A 15,588-nucleotide genomic window follows, 5' to 3' on the forward strand; every position below is an offset into this window, starting at 1 on the left:
CTGTTGTGGGGAGAGAGGTGGCAATCACTTCTGGCTTCATAGCCAGCTCTCCAGGAGCCAATGCTCCAGGGGTGCTTCTCCACCTTCCCCACTGTATGTGTTTGTGGGGGTTTGTCACTTGACAGAAGATAGCAAATGATCCTTTGTCTGCAACTTCATTGACTTCAGTGTGAGTGTGCTGGTATAATTAAAGCCAGGATTTTAAAAATAATCACCTATTTTTACAGGTTCCATTTGTCAGAGATGTTTTTCCTGGCTTGCAAGAAGTTGAATTTAACAGGTGAAGCAGGGACTACTCATTGTTAAGATTTTATACTGCCTCCTGTTGCCAGTATATATTTGTCCTTCAAGTTCAGTCAGCAGCAATAGCAAAAACTTGAAGAGCACTATGGAGTGTCTGGCACTTTTCCCTTCATCTTGTGTTCTGTGGTGCTTCATCCTGGGTTTATGATCTGGTCTTGTTCCAGGAAAGCACAGCTGCTGGACTAATCAAAAATGGAAATGTGGTTGGAGATGTAGCACATAACAGATTTGAAACAAATGCTCTGAGCATTGTTTTGCAACCAGCAGTCAGTGTTTGAGTGAGGAGTGCATTTCTCTGTAGCTGGTCAGATTAAGTACTTTGTTTGTGTCTATGGGCACTTTAAGACAGGTAACAGATTCATCAGAGAGCCAAGATGTTACTTTGGGTTTTTAACAAATAGGGCCCCCCTGTACTTCTGCCTGCTTGGGTTTGGTGAAAGATTTGGTGGAAAATAACCAAGTAATTAGCACAAAAATGGGTCTGAATAAAATGTTTCATTGTGTTGGTTTTGTTTTTGATTTGGACTGTATTATGGCTTTTCTGGTAGTTGTTTTAAGAGCATTAAAATCAAAAGAAAGATGGAAAGTTCCCTGAAATTAATCCTCCAGCAGAAGAAACAGGAAAACCAGAAGCTAATATTTTTACAAGTGGCTAATGCTAGATAACTGAGTTCATGAACTTGGGGAGTTTAGACATTACTAAAAAGAACTGAAGCTTTTTTCCTTTTGTCAATTTTTTCTCTGTTCACAGTGATTTGCATTAGGTGACAGCATTTAGCTGTGGGTTTGTGCACTGCTCTTTGACTGATGCTCAGTGTTGCTTGTTGCTTTTTGAGAAGAATGCCTGTTTTGTTTTGTGCTACCTACAAATGGATCTCACAGGAAAGAAGCATTTGGGCAGCACCATGACTTGCTCTTTATTGCACTGGGAGCAGGAGCTGTTTCCCTGGGAACTCTCCATGCATTTCCCCACACAGTGAGGTACCTGCAGTGGGTTCCCTGTGCCACACTGCCCTTCTCCTTCCTGCCACCAAGAGTATGGGAGGCTTCAGCCACAGGGTTTTTATCCACAGCTGGGCAAGGCATATTCCATTTTTGTCAAGGGAGGGGAAGTAAGTAAACACAGACAGTTATAGGTCTTTGGCACTGGTGATTGTCCTGTTAGGCACAGAAACAGGTGAGCACTCAAGAGAATTCCCTGTCCATATGACTCTTCACATCTGGAGCCTCAAGGCAATTATTTAGGATGGGGAAGCTTACTCCTGAAGTCAAACTTCCCAGGTCTTTAGTTCAGGACCCTGAAGAACAAGTAAGTATTTGGTGAATTCTTTTCTAAACCTTATCTGGAAACCAGTTGATCAAACCTTTGATTCCAGTTACTGCTCTGAAATCAATAAGCAAATAGTTTTTGGGGGAAGAATTGTTCCCTAATAAGCATAATTATGTTATGTGTGTGTTAAATACACTGAATGCTTGGTTTCACTCTGTTTTAGAAGCCTGTGATGACAAGCACTAGATACTACTGAGCAAGAAAGTATTGTAGCAGAGGTTATCCACTGAGCTGTGGAATAGCTCCTCATCTCCCTGTGTGACACAGGGAAAATCTGAGCAGCTGTTCTGAGCTTCAGTGGTGTGACCTGCAGAGATACAGGCCATGGCTCTGTAGCAGGACCTTGCAAATAAACACATGATGTGCATCCACATCTAATGTAGCTCTAATGAAAACGTGTGTCAGCTCTCAGGGAGTCACTGTGGTGTTGTCTGCTGAATAGTATTCTTGATTTCTGCTTAGAAGAACATTAAAAAATAATTTTTTAATTAAGAAAATTAGTAAAGAGAGTCTTCAGAAATGCAGCTCAGGTCACCAAATAAACGTTTTCATCATCTTTTTGCACCAGCTGGATGCCTTGCCTTGTAATCTTAAATGCTAATTTCAAAGGGGTCCTGTACTCCTGAGGATCTTACCGAATTTATTTGGAGTTGGAAGATTTCAGATGTGCTGATTTTGCACTTATTCAGCAAAATGAGACAATAACAGGCACCACGCTTTATTATTTACTGTTAAGCAGTGTAAGTTTGGGATCAAGGCTTGCAGAAGCTTAATCCAAGACTACTGAGTTCCATATATTTTACAGGGTTATTTTGTGATGCAATCAGGAAAGAAAACTTCCATAAATGTGACAGATATGTACTAATACGTACATATTTGTACATATTAGTAGATGTACTAATCATCTAAATAATTAGTAATTTCATTACTAATATGTACAAATCATCTAAATACTTGTTTTTTTTCTGGGATTAATTTATATCTGTTTGTTCCTAATGGAAATGTGTTGGACAGTGAGGCACGTTGAATCCTGGAGATTTGTTTTCTCTTTGACAAAGTCCATTTTATTCACCACTGGATTCATACCCTGTGATTAGCATAAAGTCATTTCCTAGAAACAAATCCTTCCTGAAACTTCTTTCCAGCCATGTATGTGATCTTTGTTACACCTATGAGCACAGTGGAACCTAATGCTTAGAAGCTTGGGACAGTGTTGGTACATTTTCGAGGAGTTTAATTCATTCTATAATTTCTTCATTCTCTGTGTTGGGGGTGCTCCAGAATGCATGTGTATTTAAAAAATATGAAGGAAGAAAACAGTTCAGGATGGATTGCAGCATTCAGAATATGTTTTCAGTGCAGGTAAAACCAGATGCTTTTAACTTAAATGGTCTAGCCTGACTTAGGTAACTTTTGTTTAAAGTACCAAAAAAGGCAAGGTAGTGGGGGAAAGAGGGTATTTATAGCTCATCAAAAGATTCCTTTTAGCTTGCTTTGAGCTCATCTGAGGTTCATGCTTTTCCCATGCAGTGCTCTGGTAGATTGTAACCAGACCAGTGCATTTCAAGCCATGCATCTTGCTCTGCCTCTACCCTGTATTATACAGAGCCCAAAATTCTACCTTCGTTATGAATATCGTCCTTTAGCTTTGTCCACTTGCAGTTCAGTCAGTTTGCTGGAAGTGATTTAATCTTAAAATGCTTCATCTGTCTTCTGGAGGTTGTGGGCTGTGAGTTTAATCTGTTTCCACGGAGCAGAGAACGGTTCAGAAAGGGTTTTCATCCCCTCCTGTTCTGGGAAAGGGCTCTCCCTCCCCCCGGCAGTGCTGCAGCTGCCCACCTCCTGGCCCTGCCTTTTCCTCACATGGGAAATGCTCAGAGCCGAGTTAATGGGCTTGGTACAGTGATACAGGTATTGAGGTGAGTGTCAGGTGGGTTTGGCACCATTCAGGCTTCTCTGGGGACTGATTGCTCAGATTGCTTGGCTTTTGAATTGCATGGGAGTATGAGGTATTTTTCTGTCTATTGGTTCTATCAGTTTTCAGTTTCTTTCAGCTTTTGCTGCTCGATCTATTGCTTATACCAAGTGTTACAGAGCACTTGGTGTAGGAAAAACTGTCTCAGAAGTGCTTCTGGTGTGCAAGAAGAGTGTGTTCAGACAGATATTCCTGTGTTGACTTGTCTTGCAATTATCTATCAGCCTATAATCTGAAGCAGTTAATATTCTCACAGGTACTCTGGGTGTGTTTTTAATGCACATGTGCAGCTGGTACTTGCAAGGCAAAGTTGTAAACGTTGCTTTCTGGCTCTCTTGAAAACAAAAACCTGTTTAAGTTTGCTAATTGCATGTTTCTTCTTTAGTTATAGAGTCAAAAACACTACAAGGAGAAAAGGGAGAGCACAGTTTCAATGCTCCTGGAACGTTTGTCATTGAAAATACAACTCTTGAATTTCAGAGGAGTACAGACAGGGAAATCATAAAGATCCAGGGACCTCTTGGAGCAGATTTCATTATCAAGGTGGGCTGTGTGAATGTACAAATATACAAAGTTATTTCAAGTACATGCAGCACAGTGGTGGCTGTCCATCAGGTTGTAGCAATACAACAAAATATTTTAGCTAGCAAGTAAGAAATCCTGATTGCAGTCCAGAGATCATTTATGCTAAGAAAATCCAAACAAATTAAAATGTTATGACGTTAATGCCTTTTGTGTGGCAGAGAGTACCACAAGATCTTTAATGGTAAAAATGGCCAGGATTTTTGTTTTAAATATTGCTGGAAGAAGAACAGTGACCCTGTGCAGTGGATTGAGCTAATCCAATTGCAGACTGCCACCTACTGAACCTGACCACTGCTTCCTGCAGCACCCTACGATCTCCCTCAGACATTGCTAACCCAGCCACTGACCATTTCTGATCCTTTTAAAATTCTCAGATCATTTATAGACTTTTTCCTGCAGCAAATTTTAAAATTTTTGCTAACAAAGAGATAAACCAAAAGAATACCGTTAGGAACTTTGCTATTCAAGGATAGACAATCAAGTGGTCACATTAATACCTTGGATAATTTGAAAAACAAAGCAACATTCAAAGCTTTGACTATTGGGAACTTAAATTTAATGGCTACTCTAGACTTTCTAGAGGTTTTATGTCTGTTATCATCTTACTCTGCACTGTTATTATGGATGAGCTGTGTTTTGAAATGCCATGAGCAGTTGAGTACAGTGTACACGTGTGTTGTAATGGAAATTTCTTCAGACCAGGTACTCTGGATCCAAAGAGAGTGTGGTTCAGTTCTTCTTCTATCAACCCATCAGTCATCAGTGGAGACAAACAGAGTTCTTCCCCTGCACAGTGACGTGTGGAGGAGGTAAGTAATGGCAATTCTTCAGGAGTGTTAACAGCTGAAGATTAAAGGGGGCTGATATACAACCTTTGTTCTGCATTTTTATTGATTAAATGTTTGTGTTTCTTTGCACACTGGTAATTCCTCAGCAAAGTAAACGACAGAGTAGCTGCTAAGTAGGTTGGCTAAGCTGGTATCAGCGTAGGGGTTTTTACATGTTGTTACTGGAAGTCATATTTTTCCATAAAGGATGTTCATTTGATAAGAGCATTGACAAAGAAATAAAAATAAGACATTCAAAATGAAAAATTGAAAAATTGAAATGCATAATGGATATTTGGGGAAAGTAAGCAAAGAAACACAATGATATTTTAAAATAAGAATAATCAGGAAATGAAAGAAGGTATTTCTGGCCTCAGTAGTATACGTGAGGGAGAGTTTTAGAACATTTAGTTGAGAAATTAGTTATACTGAAAGCAGAATAAGTAAATAGAATTTAAAGGACATCTGCTGTCACTACCTTTGGCTGTCTGATCTTAGACATTTAGTCCTGGTGGTAGCTGGAGCAGCACGTGGAGTGCTGTAGCATCTACTCCTGGTTTAAGCACTGCAGCTTAGATGAAGTGTAGCTCTGCTCTGCCACAGCTAGCCCAGCCCAGCCCACTGCTTGTCATGTCTGTTCTGCAAAAGAAAAGTGAGCTCATGGTAGGAGTGTTTGACAGTGCAGATAGAAGTTTCCCTTCAGCTAGCATTTCCCAGGTCACCTGGAAAACAGACCGGGATGCTGGTGATACCGATGCAGGGATTTTCTGGAGAGTGCAAATATGGTTTAAATAGTTACTTGGGACATGAATAAAGAGAGTGAGAGATGTTTAAAGTACAAGCAGAGTCTGGGGATCTCTTGACGGACCATCCGTTTTGGCACTAGTGCCTCCCTGTAATCTGAAATGCAGACAGTGAATGTGTGTGATAGGTAATCCCACAGGAAACTACTGTGTCTTATGAGATACTTGGCCTCATGAAGTGTGATTCTTGCTGGAACTGTGAGGGGCAATGCATAGCCTCTGATGATTCCATCACACTGTGTTTATAATTTTTTTCCTTAACCTGTCTGACAAGGGAAGAAGTATAAAGCATCACAGTTACTTTTGAGGACTGCATGTAAACACTAGATAGCTCAAGGGACGTATTTACCTTCAAAGGTATTGGCGCAGATCCAGCCTTCTTCAGACTGCTGTTATGGTTTGAAAATTATAGCTACATGTCAGTCTCTTTGAAATTATCCAGGGTTTTCAAAGCCCTGCTTTGTAGCTGCTTGCCTATAATATAAAACTGGTACCTTTATCAGAGGGGCTTGGCACTCCTTAGGGAGGACAGGAACTGAAGAAGCATGAAAACTGAGCTGCTCAGTCATGACAGCAGTAGTGTGAGGAATGGCATGTTACTGAGCGTGCAGGGAAGTTGTATTGCAGCTGCCTGGCTTTAACCTGTTACCTTAAAGTGGATTTAGTGTCCAGATTGTCTGTTTGGCATCTGGTACTGGCAGTAAAAGAATGGATGCTGCTTCTGTCTTTAATTCTGTAATCTCCATGTGTTGGAAGGGGCATCTCAGAAAGCACAGTCAAGCTTGTATGAGTAAGATTGTTTAAAAACTGTTTCTCTTGTTTGCAAGTGACATATTTTCTGGGTCCTTTCAGTATTAACAAGAGCTGAAACACAGATGCTGTGAGCACTGGAACTGCTTAGTTCTTTATGGTTATCACTCTCATGCATGATGACACTTTGGATCAGCCAAGAGACACACAACTGAAGCCATTGATATATGATACTCAGCGTTTTCAGTAGGCACTGGGACTTGTGCTATTAGTTTGTTGACTTGGTTTGATTTTAATTCTTGTGGTTTAAATCTTTTTTTTCTTTGCACATACCAGAATATCCTCCTTCTCTCCTCAGTTTAAGTCCAAGTAAGATTTTTTGAATGAGTCTTTTTTTCTTAGCCAAAAAATCAACCTAGTGGTTTATAAAACTCAGGCCCCTTCTTGCAACGAGTCTCCACACATATTTTATTATTTGTTTTTCACCAAGTAGTTAGTTCAAGTTTTCTGTTGTTGGCTCTTCAACTAGGAATGTTCTTGAACCTATTTCTTGGTTTTCTACAGTTCCTTAGCAATGTTTTTGGATCTCATCTTCAATTCCTCTGGCTTTCTGTCTCAAGTATTTCTTTCTTTTAGCATGAATGACTGTGTAATATAGCTCTCCACCATACAGGTAACTCCTCCTTGGAGGAGGGCAGTTATAAGTTGTGGAACATGTGCTGGAACCATATGGCTTCATAGTTTTGCCTTGTGATGGGTGAGCTGGTGCAGTACAAGTATTCCTGCATCACGAGGAAATATGTGTGACTTTACTTTTACACTTAGAATATTAGTAGAATAAAGTGCTGGAAGCTCATCTAGTGTTAAAACAGGTTAATATAATTATTATGCTGAATTGCCTTAAATGAAAGTCTGGTCATGCATTTCCTGCTTAATTAAGTTCCTGCTCAAGTTTCCTTGTTTAAAAGCAAACCAAAAAAGAGGGAGACAAAAAATTAATTCAATGGGGAGATAAAGCTGTTTTAGTTTATCTCCATGGCAAAAATTAACTTAGCTTCTGCCTTAGGTTATCAGCTCAATTCAGCTGAGTGCGTGGACATCCGTCTGAAGCGTGTTGTTCCTGACCACTACTGTCATTATCATCCAGAAAACAAGAAACCAAAGCCCAAGCTGAAAGAATGCAACATGGATCCCTGCCCATCTAGGTCTGTATGGCAAATAAATTTGTGTGTGACATAGGCAGTTACTAAGGAAGAAGCAACTGTGATTACTTAATTTCAATTCTTTTTTAGCTATAAGGCTACTAAATCTGGTTTGGTTATTGCATGTGTTAAAGGCTGATACCTCTGCCAGTAGATTTGTGGTGCTTCAGTGCTGCAGAATAGATGACTTTGCTTACACAGAGATCTTGGAAATACCAATTTGTTCAAGGGCTAATTCTGCTTTGTCTATTGCTGAGTAGTACAGCACTAATATGAGGATCTTGTGAGGATGTGTGAGGAGGACAGAGGGTTTGCCTACTTTTGGATTTATTGATGCTGCTGTTCAGAATGTCTCAACAGCCAGACAGAAGCTCCAGTCAGTGCAAGTTTTGCACAGGCTTTAACTTGGTTTATTCATTTGCACACCATAAAAGTTTGATTTTTCATTGGTACTGTAGTGTTGACAATTTAATAATTAAAGCTTGGGTCTATTTGTTTGGGTTTTGTAAAACTAGGAATTAAAAATAAAAATCATTCAAAGTAAATATCGTTGTGGTACAAATGCCACAGGGTATTAGTGCCAAATTGTAAAGGCTACAGTACACGTAAATTGTATTGAGTTGCACTACAGTATTTTAAACTAACTTTTGGATTGTCTGGTGAGGTTTCCTGGCTGTGCTAAAGAATCTTAAAATAACATCACAGTATCAAGTCCCAGAACCTCACATTAGTATGCCAGCTGGCTGAGCTAGAGTTATATGCAAGAAAAGGAAACACTCTCAATGGATTTCATTTCCTATAGCTAAACTGTCCATTTCCTTTCATTCCTGCTGAACGTAATCATTGATAGTGACCTCTATAACAGTTATAGATGTGCAGACTTTCAAGATTTTTTTCCTGGAGAGTTGATCACTGTATGAAGCAGAGCGACATCAGTAATGCTTGATGGCAATGGGTGCCAAATGTTCCAAAGTTGGAATGGGAAAATTAGGGGAAAGAAAGGGTGTGATTATATTTTACCTTGCAAATTTACTTTATATACAGCCAGGAAAAGGAAAGTACTACTGGATGTAATACTGGATTTCTTAGCATTGGAAGTAAGGCTTTATGCCTGCCCTTTGCTATGCAGTTCAAATGAACAGCTCTAGAAGGGTCCTAAGCAGCATTCAGGACCTATGTAGGATAAATCCTGTGATGCATTTATTTCACTGACACTCATGTCCCTCAGCAGTCTTTTTTACAGATAGAAGTAGGTGAATATTTTCTTGTTAATGCAGTAACACAGACCTAAAGGGTCACTGATAATAAATTTCTCTGCTGGAGGCTTTCTCATGTAATATTTTATGGTGGTATGAAATAGAGGAACTGTATGGTGAATAGTTCTTTATCCATGCAGAAAAGGTAGGATTATACAAGTCGTAAGGTTTGCCATAAGGCTCATGTGTAATGAAGTAAGAGTCCTTCATTTCACATTGGGAATTGCTTACTTCAAGCATGATCACATAGAAGTATGTACTTGATGTACAGTCTTGGGTATGAGAAATAATGATGCAATATTTATTTTTTTTGACAGTGATGGATTTAAAGAAATCATGCCCTATGATCACTTCCAGCCACTTCCTCGGTATGTATAATCAGGACAGCATATGTGTCAGCTTTAGCACAATTTTCACTCCAAATATACTATTTTAGTGCTAAGATAATGGAACATCTTTTGATTTTTTTTATTTTTTTTTTTTGCTATACAGGAGAGCAAGCTTGCAACAGTCCTGTAAACATTTCTGAAGCTTGTGATTTATTTTAGTGTGCTCTGGATGATTAGCTTAACAGTCAGAGGTTAATGTGCAGCTCTTGAAAATACCAGTGTGAAGTCTTTAAAATAAACAGTTGTCCCACTCAGCCTTCTCTGGCTGTAGTGCTGAGAAGAGCATCATCTTCAAACTGCATGTATGAATTCTTCTCTTGAAAGGTTTTTATTTTGACAATGTGTGAGATTTTATAGAATAGATCTCTCTATGTACAGAATTCTGAATTTTTTTTTCTCATGAGAGGTCTGATCCTTCTCCTCTTTTAGATCCACAGTCTATTTATTCACATCAAAGATGACATGTCACTTTCAAGATACTGAATTGTTGGAATATCTCTTGCCTTAAAATAGGTCATTAGAGCACAGATTGTTACTTTTTTTTTTTAACACCTGAATCAATTACAAGGATTTAAAACTTCTCAGGAACCCTTAGATGTTTTACAAAGAATGTTAGGATTAAACAGTATTGAGTCACATTTGCTTTTAATGTAAAGAATTATAGTTGATGAGTTAGTTGCATATTTATCTGAGTTGAACCTCTGCTTTATTATGTCATGTAATGAATAATGTGTATTTTTCTAAAGAAGTAAAGATATGAAGTAATAAGAATGAAATCATAGACTTGCACAGCTCAGTGGAGCTACTGATTACAGCTGATATAAATGTCATAGTTTATTTCTGTAGCAATTTGTCCTTGTGGATCTGCTGTCCTGTGAGGTACTTTGGCTTTCATGCATAGATGGGGATTTTTTTCCTCTACAGCTTTATCCTGTAGGGTTCTCTAATTATATTCTGTGTCTTTCCATTTCTTCTGCCAGTTCCTTTGTACTCAGATCTCTCCTGGAACTCAGCTTAATGTATTTACAGGAGTATTTCATCTTCTGAACCACTTAGGGCTTGGAGACCACTTGGAAGAGAAATGTAATCCCCCTTTCTGTGCTTTACTGTGCTCAGCACGTTTGCATGACATTGTGGTGAGATAGATTATGTCTATGATAAAGCTGTGGGCAGCTTCTCTTATTTCAAACACGGGGAACTACAGACAGAGGCCCACCTCATTTCAGCACCTCGGTGTGTTCTGTCAGAAGGTATCATGGTGTTCCTGGGTGATGCTTCAGAGTAAGGACTGTAAAACAGCAGGCAGCCAAGCAGGAAGGAGAGAGGAAGCAGGCTGTGTTGTACTGAGAGGGCTCGTGAGGAAACACCACAAAGATGTAGAAAATCCTTTTCTTGCAGGAGTTTCTGAAAGAAAAAAGCAGCTTAAAGTTTGTTTATCTGTGTTAGGAGGTGACTCTGGTCCAGTGTGGATGTAAGTCTTGCTTCAGTGCAGCAGGATTTGTCTGTGCTGTTGCCTGGCAAGGAACTGGAATGCATTACCCTGTGCTGGCTCTGCTTCCTCCTCCTTTTTTTCCTCCTCCTTTTTTTCCTCCTCCTTTTTTTCCTCCTCCTTTTTTTCCTCCTCCTTTTTTTCCTCCTCCTTTTTTTCCTCCTCCTTTTCTTCCTCCTCCTTTTCTTCCTCCTCCTTTTCTTCCTCCTCCTTTTCTTCCTCCTCCTTTTCTTCCTCCTCCTTTTTTTCCTCCTCCTTTTTTTCCTCCTCCTTTTCTTCCTCCTCCTTTTTTTCCTCCTCCTTTTCTTCCTCCTCCTTTTCTTCCTCCTCCTTTTCTTCCTCCTCCTTTTCTTCCTCCTCCTTTTTTTCCTCCTCCTTTTTTTCCTCCTCCTTTTCCTCCTCCTTTTTCTCCTCCTCCTTTTTCTCCTCCTTTTCCTCCTCCTTTTCCTCCTCCTTTCCCCTTTCCCCTTTTTCCTTTCCTGCTTCCTGCATGCTGACCCAGGATTGTTCTTGCAAAGCAGGCTGAAAACCAAAGTACTGGGTACATGCTGGAGCAAAGCTGTGCAGGCTCCTTCCCCTTGACCAGCATCCTACATCACACCTCCTACACAACACAAGGGCCTCGTGGAGGCTGCCTTGCAGTCCTGTGGTGTTTACCACTGCTTTCCTGTCCACACAAGGAAGTTGTGGGAAAGTCGTGGTGCACACCACAAGACCTTGAAAGAGTTCTCCTGTGGCTAGAGTTGTAAATGCCCCACTGAAATATTTTTACAGATGGAGAATTCTTTTGAAATAAATAGAAAAAAATTTCCCAGGATGAAAATTTTCTTTTAAAGCTTTTGGAATGCCTCCATTTATTTCAGACTTGTTGGACTGTTGAGGATCCCTTGACAGCTGTGGGTTCTGGAAAGTATCTCCTTGACTGCTTGCCCAAGACCCCCCTTTTCCCCAGTAGCCATGGACCTCACTCCATCTTGAAAATGCTTGTGGGAGTATGGGATCTGGAGTGTGTTTGAAACTGATGAGATAAAGAAAAACAACTATAAAACTTCATGCTGTAAACGCTTGCAAGCCTTAAATTACACATAGCACAGTGAGCCTTACATATATAAATCCATGAGCTGCTAATTCATTAAATAGTTAATTGCTCTTTAGTTCCTGATTTTTTTTTAAAGAACATTACTTAAGACTGGCCATTCATTTAAGTCAAAGAACAGTGTAAATCTTGCTCTTCAGATGTGTTTTGTTATTGTGATGGGATATCAGTATCTCAGCACACAGCTTTATTCAGAATGTTTTTGAGTCTAAACTCCGTGGCTAATTTCCCATGGCTTGCTCTGTGTTTCATACTCATTCTTCTGTTGAGCTTAAGCATGATTAATATGTTTTTGTAGGCAGCTTAATGAATTGCTTAAAATAGGAAATGTCCTTGATTTACCTGCTGCATCATAAAAAGTAGGTTGCTTAAATTTGCCTTTGATTTATAGGCCTTTGCTTCATTGACTCTGATATTATGACTTCCTTTATGATAGCCAAGTTGCTCTTGATTAATTGGTTTGGTGGGATATTGCAGTACTTGCCAAGTCCATTGTTCATAAGGGATATAATTATTTTCATGATGCTTTCTGCAGTTGTAATAGAGGTAAGGTTTAACTAACAAGACACTGATGAACCATAAGATGTATTGCAGGACTCAATAATTTCCAAGGTCTTGGCTTTGATTTGGGAGGGTGGTGGAAAGAAAGCCAGAGATAGGAGGTGAAGGGTGAGGAGATGTTGTGTGGAGGTCATTGGAACCTATAGACAAATGCTTTGATAGAAGCTTTTTATCTCTAAATGTGAGAGGAGCAGGACATTATTGAAGTTAGGGTTTTTTGAGAGGTGATTGCTTAAATGTGCATTCATGCTAAGAGATGAATGCAACTGAGTTTGTAGCCTAAAAACCTCCATGTCATTCTCACTTCAGATGGTGCAACATTTTCCATCTTTATTGTAGTTAGGTCTAAGGTTGAGAATAGATGTCCATTTTGAGGATATTTCTTCCCAGCAAATTGTTTGTTATCTCTCTGTTGGAGGCTACTACCCTGCAGATCTGCTGCAGACTTTTTTAATCCTAAATTTTCATTAATCTGTGCATTGGCCTGCTACAGGAGGAGTCAGCTGAGTTAGCCAAAGCAGCTGAGATGGATGAGCAGCTGCCTTTTGCTGGAAGCAAGCTGGAAAGTGTGAATACAAGGTCATTCAATGGCATTTTAATGAGGGTGGAAAACTCTTGCAGAACTGCAGTGATGACCAGCCAAATGGTACCTGCCACAATTTAATTTTGTCACAGTCCTTATGGATGAAGGCAGTTTGATATGAAATTGCTGGGTTTACCCAAGGTATTAGAAATCCCATAAAAATTCCTTCATGAACATGTTTTTAAGGGTAGTTGGAATGATGTGGGCAGCGATGAGCCACTGTAAGTAATAACACCCTCAGTCAGGACAGCCAGATTTGTCTTTGTCTTCAGACTTCCTAGGGTCTTAAATAAGGGGCTTCTTGGCCTCTGACAATGGTAATAAGGGTCTATGTGATCATGTAAATTGTCAAAAATATTCTATTTAGATGATTTAGACTATTTGCAAGTAAATTCATTCCAGTAATCAGACTCATTATATTCACAATTTCTTACTTATGTATGAGAATAAGAGTTTCAGTTTTGTTTTGAAATATACTTACACTGGTGGTTCTGTTTTTCTTCTGATTTTGCACATGAATTTAAGCCTGGAATACTGCAAGATAGGTCTGTGAGTTAATGTATTTGTGGATGGTAAGAATCCAGCAACCAAACTACCAGTGAGCTTTAATTGACATTTAAGATTGGATGAAATATTTTGCATTTTTAATAGAGGTTAGTGGAATAAGAAAGAGTCTTAGGAGGTTTTTTTTTTTTCCAGGTGGGAACACAACCCGTGGACTGCATGTTCAGTTTCCTGTGGAGGTGGCATTCAGAGGAGAAGTTTTGTGTGTGTAGAGGAGACCATTCATGGAGAGATACTGCAAGTGGAGGAATGGAAATGCATGTATGCCCCAAAGCCCAAAGTCATTCAGACCTGCAATCTCTTTGATTGTCCTAAGTGGGTGGCAATGGAGTGGTCTCAAGTAAGTTGAAAAGTTAATTTGGACTTTTATTCTTATTTTCTAAAGAAAGCCTCTGGTCTTGTGTTACCACGTATTTATTAGCACAGGACTGTTAGAAAAGTGTAGCAGTGAAAGATAATCAATAGTACTGGGAAAAGTTCTGCCTGATAATCAAAACATTAATGTGTCTGTGTGGAGAGGAATGCCTGTAGAATTCCTGATGCCTGTTGAATTCCTGCTTTGCATGGAGGAGAAGTTAGAGACAGAGGTCAGGCCCCTTTGCAGTCAGGTCATTTATGTCTCAGTTCTTGATAAATGTAGTATTTCACTGGCTGTAATAGTTAAAGGCATGTCTGTCAGGGGCTGGCAGGTCTGCAAGGGTGATTTTCCAGCATTCTTACCTTTCATTATAGTAACAAAAGCATGAGCCAACTTCTCCTGGCTGTAGTTATCTGATACAGTCAGATAGCTCAGCACTCCTGTACTTCCTTAGCTCATCCAGACGACATCAGTGACACAACAGTGTCGAAAATGCAGCTGCCCTGACCCAGCTTTAAGTGAAAATGACCACTGTGAGAGAGTGCATTCTCAGTGCATAGCCACCTCTGTTTCAGACCATTGCCAATCAGATAAGCTTCACAGAACCCCAAGAAAGCACTTCCACTCCCAAAACTTAGACCTTCCTTTCCAGCGTCAGCTTTTCCCTTACTCACCTAGCAACGCAGGGACAAATTCATACATCTCGGTGGGAAAAACTTCAGTGAGCACCTCATTGGTGCTTGCAGCATCCTTTTGAGCAGCGTTTGCAAAGGCAGCAGAGAAGCAGGGTGAGCTGGCTGTGCTGTCTCCCGCAGTGCACAGTGACCTGTGGCCGAGGTTTGCGGTACCGCGTCGTGCTGTGCATTGACCACCGCGGGCAGCACGTCGGGGGCTGCAATCCACAGCTCAAACTGCACATCAAAGAGGAGTGCATCGTGCCAATACCGTGTTACAAGCCAAAAGGTAACTGCAGTTTTGTCTGGGTCTCTTGTTGTTTTGCGTTTTTGTTCAGAGAATTAAAAGCCCCTGGTAACCTTTTTCAGAAATGCCAGAAGCTGGAATTTACTGGGACTTTTTTCAGTTTTGGCAGGAACAAGCACTTTAATTATTGGTGCTAGGAAAAGTGCCCTGCTGATATTTTTTGCTGATAACGTGGCCAGACTGCCATGAGGGGAATGTGCCAACTAAATCTATATAGTCTGGTCAAACTGGGAAAACCAGAATTAATGAGCTTAGCACAGCAAGGAGGAGTTGTTCAATAATACTTGAAATGGGAATGAACCTCCATATGTATCACCTGGGATCTTGTTTGCTTTCATGAAATATGTCAGCATTCTCAGTGTGACTCAGCAGCTCATCAAGTTATAATCAAACTACTTTCCTTTTTCCTTCTCCATTTCTGCATATTTAAAATGAAGAATGGAACTCAAACAGCATGACGAAATTTTCTAGTGAATTTTGTTTTATTATCCAGTATATCTATAAAAGCATTAGATCAATAAGCAACATAAGCTGTG

General features: G+C 39.9%; 1 protein-coding gene across 8 annotated transcripts in view; it reads left to right on the forward strand.

The window, feature by feature from the left end:
• ADAMTSL3 (ADAMTS like 3) overlaps positions 1–15,588 on the forward strand; it is a 180,353-nt gene that overhangs the window by 116,812 nt on the left and 47,953 nt on the right. For all 8 annotated transcript variants that reach the window (XM_069025491.1, XM_069025495.1, XM_069025493.1 and 5 more), the window contains 6 exons: positions 3,994–4,151; positions 4,891–5,002; positions 7,640–7,778; positions 9,349–9,399; positions 13,849–14,053; positions 14,887–15,034. In XM_069025491.1, coding sequence (XP_068881592.1) covers positions 3,994–4,151; positions 4,891–5,002; positions 7,640–7,778; positions 9,349–9,399; positions 13,849–14,053; positions 14,887–15,034 — 813 coding nt within the window. The remainder of the gene's footprint in view (positions 1–3,993; positions 4,152–4,890; positions 5,003–7,639; positions 7,779–9,348; positions 9,400–13,848; positions 14,054–14,886; positions 15,035–15,588) is intronic.

Source organism: Aphelocoma coerulescens, chromosome 10, assembly GCF_041296385.1.
Source record: "Aphelocoma coerulescens isolate FSJ_1873_10779 chromosome 10, UR_Acoe_1.0, whole genome shotgun sequence".
NCBI lineage: Eukaryota > Metazoa > Chordata > Aves > Passeriformes > Corvidae > Aphelocoma > Aphelocoma coerulescens.